Here is a 20,402-nt window from a genome sequence, read left to right as displayed (position 1 = left end):
ATTGCCTTTGTTGTAAAATACAACGTGTTTCTTGACAAATAGTCATGTATTTACCTGTTAATGAAAATAGATATCTAAATTATAGTGTAACAGTAGTTACAACTAATGACTATTTGATATAAATATAAAAAAAATATTATGGATTATGGAAATCATGCTGGTCTATGCTGGTATGCTGATGCTATGATGGTGCTGGTAAGCTGGTCACCAGCATACACTTTCACTATTCGTTTTTGACTTTCTTCATAAGAATAATGTTTTTCTGTGTTTATGTGATGATTTCCAGAGAGAGACAATACATTTCCACTTGTGACAAGACAAGAAGCTAAACTGACAAATCCCATTTCACAAATAAATTCTGAAATCACGACATCACAACTATCAGATAATAATAATAATCGAAGCCATGACAGTACAGATCTAATTTAATTTGATTTACTACTTGTGAGCAGCAGCACGTGAGAAAACATGATCATCAAATCGATTATTTATTTTCCCTCCTTTCTGATGAAAATTACTGAGAAACAAAGAACCAAGAGTGACTGACAATCTGAGGTCTATTTGATTTTATCAAAGCTCAAAGGTAAGAGGCACATCTGAATCCTGTGGATGAAACATTATGTTTTACTTTTCTTTCACATAAGCATGAGGGCGAGAGTGGAATATGAGTACTTTTACAAAATGTTCATGTTAAAACATGTTAAATACTTTTTCTCAAATAAAATATTGGATGCATGGCTTTTACCTTTAACAGAGTATCTCTACATCTGTGCTGGTCTGTCTGCTCTGTGTTGGAACTTATAGTCAACAGGGCAGTTAGAAATTTTAACAGCAAAATGTGTACTCATTTTCATTATTTTTTAATTTTTAATTTTTGTAGAAAACTTTGTCTTGTGAGTCTTAGAGCTGTTGAGCCCAGACATAGAGGCCATATTGTACTTACAAACCAGAAATGAAGGATAAAAGTCAAGATGAAACAGATGCAATAATGGTGGTGATTCAAATGTACTCTAAACACAGATCTGTCAACACATCAGCCGTATACTGCACAGACAGATTGTCACCTGACAGGAAGGCACCAGAAAATGTGTCTAACACGTCAGCAATGTTGTCTCGTAATTCATTATTGTCAAGAGAGTCTGGATTCTCCAAGGCTCATCCCTGACTGTCTGTACCTTTAAAAAGTCTCTCGTCTAGTTCTCTGTGACTTTGTGCAGCACAACTCAGTTAGAAGAGGAAGTAGTTTTTGTATGACTCTCCTGTTATTGTCTCTCACTGTGTCTGTCTGGCACAGTAATACACTGCTGTGTCCTCAGTCTTCAGACTGTTCATCTGTAGGTAGAGTTTACTGCTGGAGTCATCTCTGGAGATGGTGAATCTACCCTTGACTGACTCGGAGTAAAAGATAGGAGAACTATCTGTGTGTACAAGCGCGATCCACTTCAGTACTTTTCCAGGAGCCTGTCTGATCCAGTTCCAGACTGAGCGTCTAAAGTTAAATCCAGATGTTGTGCAGGTGAGTCTGTGGGACTCTCCGGGTCTTTTAACTGCTGGTTCAGACTCTGTTATGGTCTGACCTTCAGCACCAGTGGAAACAAACAGAGCAACAACCAGGAGTGTCAGCTTTCTGTAAGCCATGTTCAAAGTGTGCTTCTGTTTTCAAATCCATGAGTCCTCTTTAAATATGATGCCAACTGGATCACTGTGAGAGTTTGTTTACGGGAAGCTCCTCCTACATCTCATTCTGCTTTTAAAGTCAAATTCAACAGTTTGAATGCAAAATGAAACAGCATTTAAACAACCTGACAAATAGTGATTAAACACATCTGTACCTCCATGACTACAAAGAGCTGCTGGGTAAATTTAGACAATTTGACTTTTCTGTTTCATTATGTTTTTGTCAAAGCATCCAACAGTTTTAACTTGAGTCAAATAAGCTACATAATGGCTTTAAGTCTGTTTAATATTATAATGTAAAATGAAAAAATGCTGTCGTGCACATGTAAATCTCTGCTGACTGTCGGTTAGATATTCTATATGTCAGTGATCTTTTAAATAACAATTACATCTTATATAATAAAATTTGCAATTACAACACAAATGCTTTTTTTTTGTCAGCGACTGTTTTCTCTGAGGTGTGGATTCCAAGAAGTTCAACTATGGAATGAATAAGATGTCCCTTTTTTGTAATATTTTTGTTGTACTTAAACCTTATAGGTTTCTCATGATGATTTCAATTTAGCTGCATGTGTTATACGTATTATGTACAATGTATTACATGTGATTTTCTTCGACTGATTGAAGTGGGGACAATGATGATGTGAGATGATCATGATGATGATGAGTTCTTTTGGGTTTTGTGATGTTTACAGACTTTATTTATGTAGTGAGTGTTTTTTTTATTATTATTATTGGTCAATGGTGATCTTATCAGGCCAGTTTAGATGAGTTCTGTAGGTTTTTGTACAGCTGCTCAACCAACTCCAGTCACTGTGTCTCTCGAGCACAATAATAAACAGCAGAATCTTCAGGCTTCAGACTGTTCATCTGCAGATACACCTGCTGTCTGCTGTTGTCTGAGATGAGATGGTAAACCGGCCTTTGACCGACTCAGAGTAGTAGATGTCGCTACTGGCACTGCTGATATAAGCGACTTCAGCGATTTCACAATATTACAAGATCGCTAAGTATCATTATAAACTTGCATGCTCCAGGCATAACTTGTCCTGGCTTCACATGTTGCCCATATCTTTATGCCATATTTAGACGGCTTGCTTGGCATGTACTGTTTGAAAGGGCAGCGTCCCCTCAAAGCGACTAGACGCTCATCCACTATGACTTTTGGACTTGGGTTGTAGATGAGTGGCAGGTGCTCTACCCCAAACCTCTCTGATTGCTGCCAGTTTGACTTGTTGACGACGGCCTGGTCTTGTATCACGGTTGTCAAAGCGAATCACCCGTGACAGCATGTGAAATTTCTGGAGTGACATGGTGGCCCAAAACCTTGTCCGACCAGATTCTGCATCCCATAAACTGCTGGTAGATTTGTTTCTGGATCTGTACACACCAGCCAAAATCACAACACCCATGTATGCGTTCATGTCTGTCTGGGTTACCTCCTTCCAATCGTCTTTGTAGATCCGTTTCCTCTCCAAGTTGGTCATGTTTACCACTGTTTTTGATGGAGTCAGTCAGGAACAGTTCAAAGCAGGATTTGATGTCATCAATACAGGATACGGCATATTTTGTAGGTCCTGGGGTCCATTTTCAGCTGAAAGCCTACCTTGATTCTCAGGTGGGGATGAAGACCAGGATAAGTTCCCATTCTTTGACCTGAATGTGACAGCAGCCTCAGCATGGCCATCCTCTTCATCACTGGATTCCTCCCCATCAGTTAAATCTTGGTCTGGATTATATTCTGTGTCGTCTTCATCTTCTGACACTTCCTCCTCTAATCCATCCTCACTGTCAGTTTCCTGGCCTCTCTCCTCCTCACCAGTGTGGTGATCACATAAGTAATCAATAGCCTCACTTATGGTATATCGACGTGCCATGGTGCTGCCACACAATGAACTGTGAGCAAGGCCTCAAAAAAGCATTTATATAGGCTACCAAAGCTGCAAGAAAAGTTCAATATTATTGAAACAATGTTGCAACTTTCTGAGAACAGGTGTTGTTCCCGCGGGAGAGAGACTCTACTGGGCTAAGGTTCCCGTGGTGGTTGCCTGGGAACCAAGGTGTGTATGTGTGGGTGTGTGTGTGTGCATGTGTGTGTGTGTCCATATGACAAATGAAGATGTACCTGAGATCAGTTTTTTACACTAATTGTAGTCTCCCCCATGACTGGTCATTTTTGACCGGGAACACCAAAAGTGTACAAAAGTTGAATAAAATACACAAAATTGTATGCAAATAAATACTGTGTTGAAATCCTCTTTGTGGACAAAGTCATGGACTCTTAGGTCAGTCTGATCAAATTAAGTACATTTTTCAGAGATAAAACTTTTAAATCGGTCAGATTTGACCGGAACACAACATAAGGGTTAAAGCAACAGTTTTTCTTCTGAAGAATTGTCTTAAAAAAATCAAGATATGCATATTTAATTAATTTTATGATTGCTACATTTATTTTTTTAAGAAATATTCTCTAATTAAAAATTAGACGTTCTCACAAAGTATTTACTGTAAATGTTTTGTAACATGTTCTTGGAGACTGCTTGAAGTGAGAACAGTATTCATGTGAGATAATTGTGGTAAAGATGAGTTCTGCAGGTTTTGGTACAGCAACTCATCATGCAGGCTTGTTTATCTTATATGCATTACAGACGTACAATCTGACATTTGACACACATACAATTTGATTTCTTAAACTATCACTATATTTGTGATCTAATTTGGACAGTAAATAACAGGTTAGACAAGTAATAAGATATTTGATAAGAAGTGTAAAATGGGGCAGATATGTTTTTAAATAATTATACAAATGAATGCTCCTTAAACAGGACTTTTACTCTTCTAACATGCAGCATATATTTTGAAAGTTGTAAACTGTTTCAATTTTAGAAGTTTGTCTGGGAGATCTTGGACTGCCAAACAAGATTCTTTTCATGACTTTTTGTGTGACAAATTTGCAACTGAATTTAAAATATACAATTTCAGTTTAGATAAAATAAGAATTCAATATTCAGTCAGAACTCTGAACTTTCATGACTGTCAGTCACAAAATGTAATACTGAGACAAGTGAAGGTTTCCATTGGTGGTAAATAGAGGAAGTAGTTTTTGTATGACTCTCCTGTTATTGTCTCTCACTGTGGCTCTCTGGCACAGTAATACACTGCTGTGTCTTCAGACTGCACATTCTGTCCATTTAGAGTCACTGTGTTGCTGGAAGACTCTAAACCGATGCTGAACTTGTTCTTTAGTGAATCTTTGTAGTGTGAGCCTCCAGTATATCTCCTCCCAATCCACTCCAGTCCTTTCCCTGCAGGTTGTCTGATCCAAGCTGTGTAGTAGCTGCCAACAGAATAAGAGACCTGACAAGTGATGGTCAGACGTTGACCTGGCTGCACAGTCACAGAGGCTGGCTGTGTCAACCGTTCACACTTCACACCTGTTAAAAAAACAAAATGTTTTGTAATAGATGTTAACAAAGTTAAACTGCAAAAGAAGAAGTGTTGACTTTGACAAATCCAGAGAGACTCACATCCAGCTGCCAACAGCAGCAGCAGAGCTACAGAAAACATGGTTGATGTTGAAAGTGACGTGCTGTGAACTCCACTGACAGCCTGATGGGAAGTTTTTATAGCTGAGTAACAAGGAAGCTCACTGAGTTTGCATAGAATCAAACATATGAAGCATCAATGTTGGTCTGACTGGAGCCAATAGAAGAGTCTGTTGACTGTTATTATATCTGCAGAGTGAAAAAATGCCTGGAAATCACCTCTGCTTTACACATGATATTTTCATTTCATTACACACTCAACTGAAACATTTTGAAAATGTTCCTGTTTTTACGGAAATGAAACAACTGTAAATGATTATCACAACTATTCTCACTGTGAATATAACATGAACCATAGACAATGGAAAACATATTGTTAAAAATCAGCATTACAATATTAATGATGATGTGTCATGGAAACAAAAGGAGAAACCACCAAGAATGTTGCTTTCTATAAGCCATGTTTACAGTGTATTCAGCATGTTTTCAAATCATTAAAACACTGTTTTGTGAGCTGTTTTCCTGAGAGAATGTATTTACTGTCAGCACCTCCTACACCACATTTAAGATTAACTTCAAATGTAAGAACAGCTTGTTGTTATTGCAGCATTTGATCACTTAGTGTTCTTCCTGTATTTGCAGCAAAGTGACAGCAGACAGCATCATGTAAACAGCATGAAAACTTCTGTCTGATGCTGCTGGTTGGCATGAAAGGTTTTTAATCATTTCAGTGTCAGCAGATGTTTGAAGACATACAGAGAAACTTGGAGCCTCAAGAGGAAAACAGCTGCTCAGGAACTGAAACCTGTGAGACAAAATGCAAAAACTACATCTGAGTGTTGAGAGTCAGTCAGTTAATATTAATGAGAACACAGAGTCTCCTTTAAGTAAAAGAGGAGAGACAAACTTGTCACTGACTGCCCTCTAGTGATTTTATGAAAGAAACTGTAACATTATTTTTCATCTTTATGATGATCCATTTAGATTGCACAAAGTTTAGAGACATTATTGTCTCTAAATTTTGTAGTAGTGTTATTTCAGTGACTACATTGTTGTGCTGTTCTGCAGGCTTTTTATCAACAAATATTCTTGTTGTGTTTTATTTCATTTAACATTCACTATAAATGTTTGTCAGGAACAGATGAAAGATTATAATATAATTGTGTATGATATAAATACTTCATGCTTTGGCTCTTTCAGCCCAGTAAAGATGACTACTGTAGGTTTTTGTACAGCTGCTCAACAACTCCAGTCACTGTGGCTCTCGAGCACAATAATAAACAGCAGAATCTTCAGTCTTCAGACTGTTCATCTGCAGATACACCTGCTCTCTGCTGTTGTCTCTGGAGATGGTAAACCGGCCTTTGACTGACTCAGAGTAGTAAGTGCTGCCACCACCACTGATAGCAGAAACCCACTCCAGTCCTTTTCCAGGAGCCTGTCTGATCCAGCTCATCCAGTAGCCACTAATTGAAAATCCAGAGGCTGTACAGGTCAATCTGTGAGATTCTCCAGGCCTTTTAACCACTGGTTCAGATTCAGTCAGAGTCTGACCATCAACACCTGTCAAGACAAACAATATGTGTATGTCATTGCTTTGGCAGCACAAATAAAAGTTATTTAACATTAAGATCAGTGTAGATGTTCACCTGCCCAGCAGACAGTTAACAGCAGCAGTCCTGTCCTATAGTCCATCATGTTAAACTGTGTGTCCACTGTTCTCTGTCATCCTCTCTGCAGTCAGATAAGTAGAGGATGAAGACATCTGAGTTTTGCATTGACTCCTCCTCACAGTGTAGAACTGGATTTGACTTGGATCTCAGTTACTGTTTGGTGAAACTGGAGAATGAATATTTTCTGATCATGTTTCATTCATTCAACAGAAACTTGTTCATGTTTAGCAGTTTTTGTGCAACTATTTGACAAACTTATCATTTAAGTTTCTTGCCCCTCATTATAAAGAATTCATGTCATGTCGAGAATTTGACAAGCTGATCAGTTTTACAATACCACTAAATTGAGTATTTGTAAAAATATTTTAATCAGATCATCAAGAAATGACAACAGATGTTGTTCTTTTTGTTGTAATGTTGATTTTCCAATTAAGTTTTTATGAGGCATTCCTTTTGAAGGACATCAGGGGAAATTAAACTGCAGAAGCGAATACTGAACTTATTTAAGTTTTATGTGTCTTTAGATGAAGCACTTTTGAAATGCAGTTGTGAGCTGAAATAATATTGTCATCATTTCACTCACATATTCCGAGTCAAAATATCTCCATTCAATTGTATCATTATTGAATATTTTCAAAAAACAGTTCATGTTTCTTTTACTTTGTTTAATGTGTCTCTTCCTCTTTACTGTAACGGTGAACTGGTGTTGAAATCATTAGTGGTCTGAGGGCTCCTCCTCTGGTGGCTTCATGTTACAAGTGTTCAGGCACTGAGGGGTTTTTGTTCAGGTCTACTGGTGGTTTGTGTTATTGTGGCTGTCTGGCACAGTAATACACAGCAGTGTCTTCAGACTGCACATTCTGTCCATTTAGAGTCACTGTGTTGCTGGAAGAGTCTAAATTGATACTGAATTTTTTCTTTAGTGAATCCTTGAGGGATGTGGTGTATCCAACACGTGCACTTCCAATCCACTCCAGTCCTTTCCCTGCAGGCTGTCTGATCCAAGCTGTAGAATAACTACTGACAGAATAAGAGACCTGACAGGTGATGGTCAGACGTTGACCTGGCTGCACAGTCACAGAGGCTGGCTGTGTCAACTGTTCACACTTCACACCTGTGGAGGAAAACATGTTGAATATTGAATGAGTGTAATAAGAGTGAACAGTCAGTGTGCTGTGATCATACTGTCAGTGTCTCTGCCTCAGTGAGACTCACAGGATCCAGCAGCCAGCAGCAGCAGCAGAGCTACAGAGAACATGGTTGGTATTGAAGGTGATCTGATGGGAGCTTCTCTTCTTCTGTTGCAGCTGACAGCATGATATCAAGTCTTTATAGCAGACTGTGAGGAAGTTCACTTTGCATAAATAAGGACAGGCTATAAAAGAAGATGTGACTGTCCCTGTGACTATATTGTCAAGACTCTGATTTGTGTCACCATCTACATTATTCAGGGAATGAAGATGACATTTTATATACATAAGAACAACACTGATCTTCTGACTCTCATTAAGAAAGCACATTTTTGAAAAGTGTTACTAAGCAGATTTTGTGATTGTGTTCATGTGGGTGTTTTAGATTTTTGTCTGAGCCTACAAGTCAAACAGTTCTGGGATAGAGATTATTTTATTTAGTAATTCAAGATGAGTGCTGCTCCATAATTCTTCTTTGACACCAACAACAAATGTTTACCTGAGGGATTTTTATTCACACATGCCCTCATTTATTTTTTCAATGCAATATTTCTCTGAGGGGGCGGCTGTAGCTCAGCAGGTAGAGCGGGTCAGCTAGTGATCGGAAGGTTGCTGGTTCAAATCCCGGCTCCCCCAGGCTGAGTAGAGCTGCATGTCAACCCCAACTTGCTCCTGAGGGTCCTGCATTGAGCTGGCGAATTGTCCAGGGTGTACCCTGCCTTTGCCCAGAGACAGCTGGGATTGGCTCCAGCAACAAACCTTGTAACCCCTTAAAAAAGGGATAAACTGTTGGACCTCAGTCAGTTGTTAATATAATTATGTAAATCTGTGACTCTTTCATTTAATTGTGTTAAGATATTTTGTTTTTCTCTATAAACTGAGCTTGTGGGAGTATGTAGAAGCCCGAAACAGGACACTCAAATGTGTAATAACTGAATGACACAAAGTCCTTCACAGTTTCATATATGGTAAAAGAATGTGATTATTAGTGGAAAAAATTTATGAACGTTCATGTTTTTGACACAGAATGAAAGACAAACCCATTTAGACATCAACAGCCTTAATAAATGTGAAACAAAAAGGTAAATGTTGTTCATCTTCATGAATAAATGGACAAACAGCAATGACAGAAATGGGTGCAACTGTAACATCTGATGTAAAACAATACAACTGAGATAAAACTTAATTCAGTAAAAGATACGGCTGCATTTACTTTCTTTTTTCATCATGCAATTAGTTTATCCTATATGCATTAGGGACTTAGGAGAGAGAGAGAATGCTCCTTAAACATGACTTTTACTTTCCTAACATGCAGTATATATTTTCAAAGTTGTAAAATGTTTTAATTTCAGATGTTTCTTTGACGATCTTGGACAACCAAACAAGATTCTTTTCATGACTTTTTGTGTGACAAATTTGCAATTCGATTTCAAATTTTATATTTCAGTTTAGATAAAATAAGAATTCAATACTGAGACACAACTCTGAACTTTCATGACTGACAGTTACTCACAAAAATGTGATACTGAGACAAGTGAATGTTTCCAGTGGTGGTAAATAGAGGAAGTAGTTTTGGTATGACTTTCCCATTATTCTCTCTCACTGCGTGTCTCTGGCACAGTAATACACAGCAGTGTCTTCAGACTGCACATTCTGTCCATTTAGAGTCACTGTGTTGCTGGAAGAGGCTGAGCTGATACTGAATTTGTTCTTCAGGGAATCTTTGTAGTGTGTGCTGTATCCAACGTATGCACTTCCAATCCACTCCAGTCCTTTCCCTGCAGGCTGTCTGATCCAGTGTGTGCGATAGCTGCTGACAGAATAAGAGACCTGACAGGTGATGGTCAGACGTTGACCTGGCTGCACAGTCACAGAGGCTGGCTGTGTCAACTGTTCACACTTCACACCTGTTAAAAAAGGAAAATGTTTTGTAAGAAATGATCAAGTTAAACTGCAAAAGAAGTGTTGACTTTGACAAATCCAGAGAGACTCACATCCAGCTGCCAACAGCAGCAGCAGAGCTACAGAAAACATGGTTGATGTTGAAAGTGACGTGCTGTGAACTCCACTGACAGCCTGATGGGAAGTTTTTATAGCTGAGTAACAAGGAAGCTCACTGAGTTTGCAAAGAATCAAACATATGAAGCATCAATGTTGGTCTGACTGGAGCCAACAGAAGATTCTGTTGACTGTTATTATATCTGCAGAGTGAAAACATGCCTGGAAATCACCTCTGCTTTACACATGATATCTTCATTTCATTACACACTCAACTGGAGCATTTTGAAAATGTTCCTGTTTTTACAGAAATGAAACAACTGTAAATGATTATCACAACTATTCTTACTGTGAATATTACATGAACCATAGATAATGGAAAACATATTCTTTAAAATGTTATTTTATTTAAAATCAGCATTACAATATTAATGATGATGTGTCATGGAAACAAAAGGAGAAACCACCAAGAATGTTGCTTTCTATAAGCCATGTTTACAGTGTGTTCAGCATGTTTTCAAATCATTAAAACACTTTAAATATGATGTGAGCTGTTTTCCTGAGAGAATGTATTTACTGTCAGCACCTCCTACATCACATTTAAGATTAACTTCAAATGTAAGAACAGCTTGTTGTTATTGCAGCATTTGATCACTTAGTGTTCTTCCTGTATTTGCAGCAAAGTGACAGCAGACAGCATCATGTAAACAGAATGAAAACTTCTGTCTGATGCTGCTGGTTGGTATGAAAGATCTTTAATCATTTCAGTGTCAGCAGACATTTGAAGACATACAGAGAAACTTGGAGCCTCGAGAGCAGGGGCGGTTCTAGGGGGGGGGGGGCCCGTAACTCTGAGTCTGGACCCCCCAGTGGCCCCGTAACTCCGAGTCTGGACCCCCCTGTGCCACCCCCCCCCCCCCCCCCCCCCCCCCCCGATTTTTCCAGGAGCCTGTCTGATCCAGTTCATCCCGTAGTCACTGAATGTGAATCCAGAGGCTGTACAGGTCAATCTGTGAGATTCTCCAGGCCTTTTAACCACTGGTTCAGATTCTGTCAGAGTCTGACCATCAACACCTGTTGAGACAAAAAAAAAACGTATGTCATTGGCTTGGCAGCACAAATAGAAGTAATCTAAAATTAAGACCTTTGTATACATTCACCTGCCCAGCAGACAGTTAACAGCAGCAGTCCTGTCCTATAGTCCATCATGTTAAACTGTGTGACCACTGTTCTCTGTCATCCTCTCTGCAGTCAGATAAGTAGAGGAGGAAGACATCTGAGTTTTGCTTTGACTCCTCCTCACAGGGAGTAACTGGATTTGACTTGGATCGCAGTTACTGTTTGGTGAAACTGGTGAATGATTGTTTATTATACATGACTCTTTCCTTCAAGGGAATCTGTTTTTACATCCACATTGGCTGGTGCAACAATATGACAGTGATCCTACAGCATTGTTCTTTTGTTCTGGAATCATTTTTCATCAACTGAAAACCCAGAGACTGTAACGTCATACATCAGCTTCTGTGAGGACTGCAAGTGTACCATCACGCACCAGGGTGAGCTATAACAGTGGCTGAAGTTATAACAATAAAGGCTGAAGAAGTATTTAGGAGTGGGGACAAAGACAGTTTTAAAGAGTCAAAGTACAAGTTTAGCAAGGTGGTGAGAGAAGCTAAATGACAGTACTCTGAGAAACTCCAACATCAGTTCTCAGCCAATGACTCTGCTGCTACTGTCTGGAGTAGACTCAGGAAGATCACAAACTATAAACCTACAGCCCCCACCATCCCTGTGACACCCTTCATGAGCTCCAGCCCAGGATCTCCCCCTCCCCGACCTCGGCAGGAGCACCTTCTTTTCCACCATGGCCCACCTCTGCACCCTCTCCCCCCCACCACAATGACAACTCTCTCCATCCTGAAGAGGGATGTCAACGGACTCTTTAAGAAACAGAACCCCTGCAAAGAAACCAGTCCTGATTGTGTCTCTCCATCTACTTCTGACCTCTGTGGTAATGAAGTCTTTTGAGCGCCTTGTTCTGTCTCATCTCAAAACCATCACTGACCCCCTAATGGAGTCCCTACAGTTCGCCTACAGAGCAAAAAGGTCTGAAGACAATGCTGTAAACACAGAGCTCCACTACATCCTCCAGCATCGCAACTCTACTGTCAGTTAATATCAATGACAACACAGAGTCTCCTTTAAGTAACAGAGGAGAGACAAACTTGTCACTGACTGCCCTCTAGTGATTTTATGAAAGAGACTGTGAAATATTTGTACCTTTATATTATGACTCATTTAAATTCCACGAAATTTAGAGACACTATTGTCTCTGAAATTGTAGAAATGTTTTATTTTCTAGTGACCACTTTACTGTGCTGTCTTTGGACGTTTTATTAACAAATGATCTTTATTGTGTTTTGTTTCATTTAATGTGTGCTGTCAATATTTCGCAGGAACAGATTAAAAATTATGATGTAATTATGCATGATATAAAGTACTTCATGCTTGGGCTCTTTCAGTCCAGTAAAGATGAGTTCTGCAGGTTTTTGTATAGCTGCTCAACAACTCCAGTCACTGTGTCTGTCGAGCACAATAATAAACAGCAGAATCTTCAGTCTTCAGACTGTTTATCTGCAGATACACCTGCTGTCTGCTGTTATCTCTGGCGATGGTAAACCGGCCTTTCACTGACTCAGAGTAGTAGATGCTGCCACTGCTATCACTGATAGTAGAAACCCACTCCAGTCCTTTTCCAGCAGCCTGTCTGATCCAAGCGTTCCAGTAATTGCCCCCAAACCCTGAATATGTGCAGGTCAGTCTGTGGGATTGTCCAGGTCTTTTCACTGCTGATTCAGACTCAGTCAGTGTTTGACACTCAGTACCTACAGACAGTTAAACAGCTCATTAGTTACTGTAATGCAGCCATGTTGTCTTTGTAGCAGGAGGTTTGTCAGAAAAAACATTCATTGTTCTTACCTGCCCAGTTAATAGACAGGATGAGAAAAACAACCAAATAATCAGGTGTGATCATTGTAAAAGCCAGTTGTCTCTGTCCAGTCTACAGTGTGTCTGTCAGTGATTCAGTCTCTGTCCTTGACTCTGCAACACATATGTAGAGATGAAGAGATCAGAGTTTTGCATCGACTCCTCCTCCTCACAGAGAAACACACCACATCTCACACACCTCTGGACAAAACAACAATGACATCATCATATTATGTTATACATTTTAAGTTTTTTTATTGTAATGTTTTTAATAATGAAGACGTTATTTAACAGTGATGTTTATTCACACACCAGTAAGGTGTATTTATTTGTTGGTCCATCCATATACTGGATATATCAAGTAAATGTTCAAATATATTCTCATCACCTGTTGTTAAACATTAATAATGGGAACATTATAAACCATCATTGTTGTAGAAAAACACATGTTAGATGTAACACTGAGAAACAGGAAGTCACAAACCACAACATCAGCTGTTGTTTTCATATGATGCATGTATGTATGTGTGAGTGTTTAGAGTCACTGTCATACTCTCCTTAGTTAGTGTCATCTGACTTCATATGTTCTGCTGCCACCTGTAGGTCTTTGGAAACAAATGTTCTGTGGAGTTTTTGTAAAGCTTCTCTGCTTCCTTTAACCAGTGTGTGTGTTTGGCACAGTAATACACAGCAGAGTCCTCTGGCTTCAAGTTGGACAGTCTCAGATACACCATGCTGTTGCTATCTTCTCTACTGATTTCTGCACGTCCTCGCACACTGCTGGCATATGGATGTTTCATGTTAGATACAAAAAACACATCCATAGACGAAAACACCCATTTATGTATTTACCTACCTACTATTACATTTATTTCTTTATTTGTGAAGCACGTCTCAATGATTTAATGTAAAATTCTTGCTTAGCACAGCTACAGAGAACATGGTTGATGTTAAAGCTGTTGAAGCTCTTCTGTCCTCTCACTGACACAATCGTCACTTCCTTTTAATTAACATTAATTTGTAAATATTTTAGGTAGAGAAAACTTTTTATCATAGGAAGCTATTTTGAATAAAAAATCTCATTTGGACATGTAAGGGTTTATTTTTTGGGGGGGCTGAGAACAATAGTAAGCAGACCAAAAAGCCAAACTTCAAGAATAAAAAAGTTTCAAGTTTATTTACCAGAATAAACACACTTTCCTCACAAGAATGATGTGGGCAGCCAAAAAAACACAAAAGGGCCTAAACGGAGCAGAGTTTCTAGCTGGCAATCTAATCTGAGGTTCTCAGTGACAGATTTATAATGCATGCAAGAAAGAATGAGATTGAGGATGAGAGACACCTGGGTGTCAATTCCCACCTCTTTTAAGCCTTCACAAAAGTGCGTCATCACACCATGATTGGCTGGGATGGAAATGCCCCAAGCTGCATCCACTCCTCAATCAGGAGTCAGTCCCCCACCCTGCTCACAGGGGGTCAGAATTCTCTGCACTAGGATTTTGGAAAATAAGCCCAAAACAGGAAAGATAGCGAATCATTGAGACTGCTACAATTAAACTGAACTAAACCTACAAACCTCTTTTTCTCATATAAATGTTTGAAATTTTAATCTGAGCTGAGTTTTGCAGATTATCTGACTGGAATTTGACCAAAACAAACAAAAAGGAAAATGTTGTTCATGTTTATAAATCAATGGGCAAACAGCAATGACAGTAATGGGTGATACTGTAATACCTGATGTAAAACAATACAACTGACATAAAATCGTATTCTAAAGACTTAAAAGCACAACCAATTTGATTTCTCAAACTATCACTATATTTGTGATCTAATTTAGACTGTAAATTATGGGTTAGACAAGAAATAAGATATTTGTATAAGAGCTGTAAATGGGGCAGAAGTTTTAATTAAAAAAACTTGAATGCTCCTTAAACGGGACTTTAACTCTTCTAATAACTTTTTAAAAGTTGTAAAATGTCTTAACTTAAGAAGTTTCTTGGGAGATCTTGTACGAAGATTCTTTTCATGACTTTTTGTGTGACAAAATTGGTATTAAATTTAACATTTTACATTTCAGTTTAGATGAAAAAAGAATTCAATATTGAGTCACAACTCAGAACTTTCATGACTGACAGTTACTCACAAAAATGTGTAACTGAGAAAGTGAATGTTTCCAGTTGTGGTAAATAGAGGAAGAAGTTTTTGTATGACTCTCCTATTATTGTCTCTCACTCTGGCTCTCTGGCACAGTAATACACAGCAGTGTCTTCAGACTGCACATTCTGTCCATTCAGAGTCACTGTGTTGCTGGAAGAGTCTAAATCGATACTGAATTTGTTCTTTAGGGAATCTTTGTAGAGAGTGTCTCCAGTATATCTCATCCCAATCCACTCCAGTCCTTTCCCTGCAGGCTGTCTGATCCAGTGTGTGCGATAGCTGCTAACAGAATAAGAGACCTGACAGGTGATGGTCAGACGTTGACCTGGCTGCACAGTCACAGAGGCTGGCTGTGTCAACTGTTCACACTTCACGCCTGTTAAAAAAACAAAATGTTTTGTAACAAATGATCAAGTTAAACTGCAAAAGAAGAAGTGTTGACTTTGACAAATCCAGAGAGACTCACATCCAGCTGCCAACAGCAGCAGCAGAGCTACAGAAAACATGGTTGATGTTGAAAGTGACGTGCTGTGAACTCCACTGACAGCCTGATGGGAAGTTTTTATAGCTGAGTAACAAGGAAGCTCACTGAGTTTGCATATAATCAAACATATGAAGCATCAATGTTGGTTTGACTGGAGCCAATAGAAGAGTCTGTTGACTGTTATATCTGCAGAGTGAAAACATGCCTGGAAATCACCTCTGCTTTACACATGATATTTTCATTTCATTACACACTCAACTGAAACATTTTGAAAATGTCCCTGTTTTTACAGAAATGAAACAACTGTACATGATTATCACAACTATTCTTACTGTGAATATTACATGAACCATAGATAATGGAAAACATATTGTTTCAAATCAGCATTACAATATTAATGATGATGTGTCATGAAAACAAAAAGGAGAAACCACCAAGAATGTTGCTTTCTATAAGCCATGTTTACAGTGTGTTCAGCATGTTTTCAAATCATTAAAACACTTTAAATATGATGTGAGCTGTTTTCCTGAGAGAATGTATTTACTGTCAGCAAAGTGACAGCAGACAGCATCATGTAAACAGCATGAAAACTTCTGTCTGATGCTGCTGGTTGGCATGAAAGGTTTTTAATCATTTCAGTGTCAGCAGATGTTTGAAGACATACAGAGAAACTTGGAGCCTCAAGAGGAAATAAGCTGCTCAGGAACTGAAACCTGTGAGACAAAATGCAAAAACTACATCTGAGTGTTGAGAGTCAGTCAGTTAATATTAATGAGAACACAGAGTCTCCTTTAAGTAACAGAGGAGAGACAAACTTGTCACTGACTGCCCTCTAGTGTTTTTATGAAAGAAACTGTAACATTAATTTTCACATTTATGTAGCCTAGTGAAATTAGAATAACAGAGGACACAAACTATTTTATGGGATCTTTATTTCTCTGATACTCTTTAAAAGCGAGAGATTAATATCTTATCCTTCAAAACTCAAATGATTTCACTTATCTTGGTTTATAATATCCCTGACTGAAATGCTTTAACCTTTTGAAAAAAGTGACCAAAATCCTCAACTTACTAAAGCTGTATCCAACTCAGTGATTGAGCTTAGTGCATCAATGACATACATCTGAATATATCTGAATGAAAGTGGCTGCATTTATATAATGACTCATTTAGATTCCATAAAATTCAGAAACATTATTGCCTCTTAATGTTTAGAAATGTTTACATTTGTAGTAGTTTTATTTCAGTGACCACATTGTTGTGCCATTTATCAACAAATACTCTTTATTGTCTTTTCTTTCATTTAATGTTTGCTATCAATATTTCTCTGGAATAGATTTAAAATTATAATATAATTGTGTATGATATAAAACACTTCATGCTTTGTCTCCTTCAGCCCAGTAAAGATGAGTTCTGTAGGTTTTTGTACAGCTGCTTAACCAACTCTAGTCACTGTGAGTCTCGAGCACAATAATAAACTGCAGAATCTTCAGTCTTCAGACTGTTCATCTGCAGATACACCTGCTGTCTGCTGTTGTCTCTGGAGATGGTAAACCGGCCTTTGGCTGACTCAGAGTAGTCAGTGCCGCCACTACCAGTATAGATCCGAGCAAGCCATTCCAGTCCTTCTCCAGGAGCCTGTCTGATCCAGTTCATGTATTGGCTGCTGAATGTGAATCCAGAGGCTGTACAGGTCAATCTGTGAGATTCTCCAGGCCTTTTAACCACTGGTTCAGATTCTGTCAGAGTCTGACCATCAACACCTGTCAAGGCAAAACAGTTACACATATGATGAGTTACGTTCCCAATGACAATGAAAATGGGTGAAATGAAAATCAGTGTAGATGTTCACCTGCCCAGCAGACAGTTAACAGCAGCAGTCCTGTCCTATAGTCCATCATGTTAAACTGTGTGTCCACTGATCTCTGTCATCTTCTCTGCAGTCAGATAAGTAGAGGAGGAAGACATCTGAGTTTTGCATTGACTCCTCCTCACAGGGAGGAACCGTATTTGACTCATATATCAGTTACTGTTTGGTGAAACTGTAGAATGAATGTCTATTGATGTCCGTAACAGATTCAGTATCTGAACCTCTGACTCGTTTTGTTTGTCTGTGAATGTGCAAGAAAAGCTTCTTGCCAGAGCTGTTGGAGGTCTACAGACATCTGACCCAGGTTCAACATCGGAATTACCTTAATTGTAAAAGCTTTTCAACAAATTATCATGTAAAATACTTGTAAATAGAGAACAGTAGCTTTGAATTATGGCTATTTGATATAAAGTTATTACAAAATGATATTCATAATAAGGGGCAGACTTTTGGGGAAAGTTCCAGAAATGTTCAAAGGTCTGGTCCGTTTTGTAAAACATCATTAAATAGAAAGTGATCATGTGGCTCAGTAAATCACAAGCAAGCATGTGGCCTTCACTATTATTAGTATTACTGAATACAACATTTTGGTCTTCTAATCACTGAACAGTAGCTGAACTGGTGGAGGTTTGATGACCAAAACATGGAATTCCACAAAGCTAAAATTAAATGCAGACAAAATTGTCCTCAGTCAAACATTGAGGACTTTTGAAATCAGTCATTACTATTAATGGATCATTGAATGCTGAGTGGCTCATAGCTCATCCGTATACATTGTCCCACTAGTTGTACCTTACGCTGCAGCTATCTATTTTTCACTTTCTCGTCATAGAATAATGTGTTGTCCAATTTGTCTGGCGATTGCCAGAAGGACACAGTAAATTCTCTATAAACTAAACTAAAGAACCCATTTTCTTATATAAATGCTTGAAATCTTGATCTTGACTGAAGTTTGCTGATTATCTGACTGGAATCTGTTCAGTGTTTAATGCAGAATCTGCTTAACTGTGGTTTGATATTTCAATAAAACAATATCTAAAACACAAACAAAAAGTTAAATGTTGTTCATTTTTATGAATGAATGGACAAACAGCAATGACAGAAATGTGTGATACTGTAATATCTGATATAAAACAATGCAACAGAGGAAATAAAACTTGATTCAATAAATGATACTGCTGCACTAAGACTTTTTTCATTGTGAATTTAGTTTATCTTATATGTATTAAACTCTATAAGCACATACAATTTGATTACTTAAACTATCACTATATTTGTGATCTAATTTGGACGGTAAATTACAGGTTAGAAAAGGAATAAGGTATTTTGCATCGACTCCTCCTCACAGAGAAACACACCACATCTCACACATGTGGAAGAAACAAGAATGACATCATCATATTATGTTATAGATTTAAAGATTTTTATTCTGATGTTTTCAATAATGAAGCTGAAGTTATTTAACAGTGATGTTTATTCACACAACAGTGACATGCATGTATGTGTTGGTCCATCCATATACTGGATATATCATGTAATTATTCAAATATATTCTCATCACCTGCTGTTTAGCATTAATAATAAGAACATTATAAACCATCTTTGTTGTAGAAAAACACATGTTAGATGTAACACTGAGAAACAGGAAGTCACAAACCACAACATCAGCTGTTGTTTTCACATGATGCATGTATGTATGTGTGAGTGTTTAGAGTCACTGTCATACTCTCCTTAGTTAGTGTCATCTGACTTCATATGTTCTGCTGCCACCTGTAGGTCTTTGGAAACAAATGTTCTGTGGAGTTTTTTATGAAGCTTCTCTGCTTCCTTTAACCAGTGTGTGTGTTTGGCACAGTAATACACAACAGAGTCCTCTGGCTTTAAGTTGGACAGTCTCAGATACACCATGCTGTTGCTATCTTCTCTACTGATTTCTGCACGTCCTTGCACACTGCTGGCATAAGTGTTTCTACTGGAGCTGGAGAAGCCATTCCCGATCCATTCCAGTCCTTTTCCTGCAGGTTGTCTGATCCAGCTCATAGTGCAGCAGCTGAATGTGAAGCCAGATCCCCTGCAGGACAGACTGAGAGTCTCCCCAGGATTTTTCACTACTGAACTGGAAGGAATTGACTCCATACTCTGACCTGTACAACCTGATGAGATGAAAGAAGAGAGGAGCCACAGAAGAAAGTGAGACAGTCATCTGGGAAGTGTTCTGCTATCACTGACTGACCATCAGTCCATGTTGTGTGATAAAAGATAAAACAGCAAGAAGCAGGAGAACTCACAGGGCAGAGAGAGAGCAACCAGCAGAAGAGTGAGTGTGTTCATCATCCTGAGGCTGGAGATGTGACCTCTGATGCTCCACACAAAGTACAAGAGCAGTCAGCAGGACAGAAGTACACTGCACAGACTGAAGATTTGCATCAGGACAACATGAGGAGGGAGTGGCTCATCTACACACACTCTGTTAGTTTCATTTAATCATATTTCTTATTCACTATTGGTTTGTTTTTTCAAATTAATGATGCTTTCCACATTGGATACAAAAACAAATCTGTAGACAGAAGCACCCATTTTTACATTTATCTACATCTGATCATTGTTTTATGTTATTTACAAGTCTGTATTTTTGTCACTGCCAACTGTAGTCAAGTTCAAATAAGATCATCTAAATGAATTATTGAGTTTGCTGCAGCTGGTTGAAGGCCATTATTTCTATTTATTTATATATTACTTCAAATAACATAACCAATTTTGTTTTTCAAGCAACTGTTTTTTTTTTCTGCGAAATCTTCTTGAATAAGATTTGTTTTGGAA

General features: G+C 38.4%; 4 gene segments (V, D, J or C); all 4 read right to left on the bottom strand.

Annotated features, from left to right (window-relative positions):
- Nucleotides 1-2,825: 2,825 nt before the first annotated feature.
- Nucleotides 2,826-8,166, bottom strand: LOC115575158 (Ig heavy chain V region 5A-like). The segment is given in 3 exon segments: nucleotides 2,826-3,057; nucleotides 4,823-5,111; nucleotides 8,111-8,166. Coding segments are annotated over 3 exon segments (564 nt in total).
- A 1,518-nt stretch (nucleotides 8,167-9,684) lies between these two features.
- LOC115576102 (Ig heavy chain V region 5A-like) lies at nucleotides 9,685-10,119 on the bottom strand. The segment is given in 2 exon segments: nucleotides 9,685-9,992; nucleotides 10,080-10,119. Coding segments are annotated over 2 exon segments (348 nt in total).
- Nucleotides 10,120-15,314: 5,195 nt separating this feature from the next.
- Nucleotides 15,315-15,734, bottom strand: LOC115575965 (Ig heavy chain V region 5A-like; the record flags this gene model as incomplete). The annotated part of the segment is given in 2 exon segments: nucleotides 15,315-15,604; nucleotides 15,695-15,734. Coding segments are annotated over 2 exon segments (330 nt in total), but the record flags the coding sequence as incomplete, so codon positions are not given.
- Nucleotides 15,735-16,973: 1,239 nt separating this feature from the next.
- On the bottom strand, nucleotides 16,974-17,629 carry LOC115575956 (Ig heavy chain V region 914-like). The segment is given in 2 exon segments: nucleotides 16,974-17,475; nucleotides 17,565-17,629. Coding segments are annotated over 2 exon segments (363 nt in total).
- Nucleotides 17,630-20,402: the final 2,773 nt, after the last annotated feature.

Source organism: Sparus aurata, chromosome 23 (assembly GCF_900880675.1).
Source record: "Sparus aurata chromosome 23, fSpaAur1.1, whole genome shotgun sequence".
NCBI classification, from domain to species: Eukaryota; Metazoa; Chordata; class Actinopteri; order Spariformes; family Sparidae; genus Sparus; species Sparus aurata.
The sequence above is the reverse complement of the archived record's forward strand: the minus strand, read 5'-3'. Positions and strand labels throughout refer to the sequence as shown.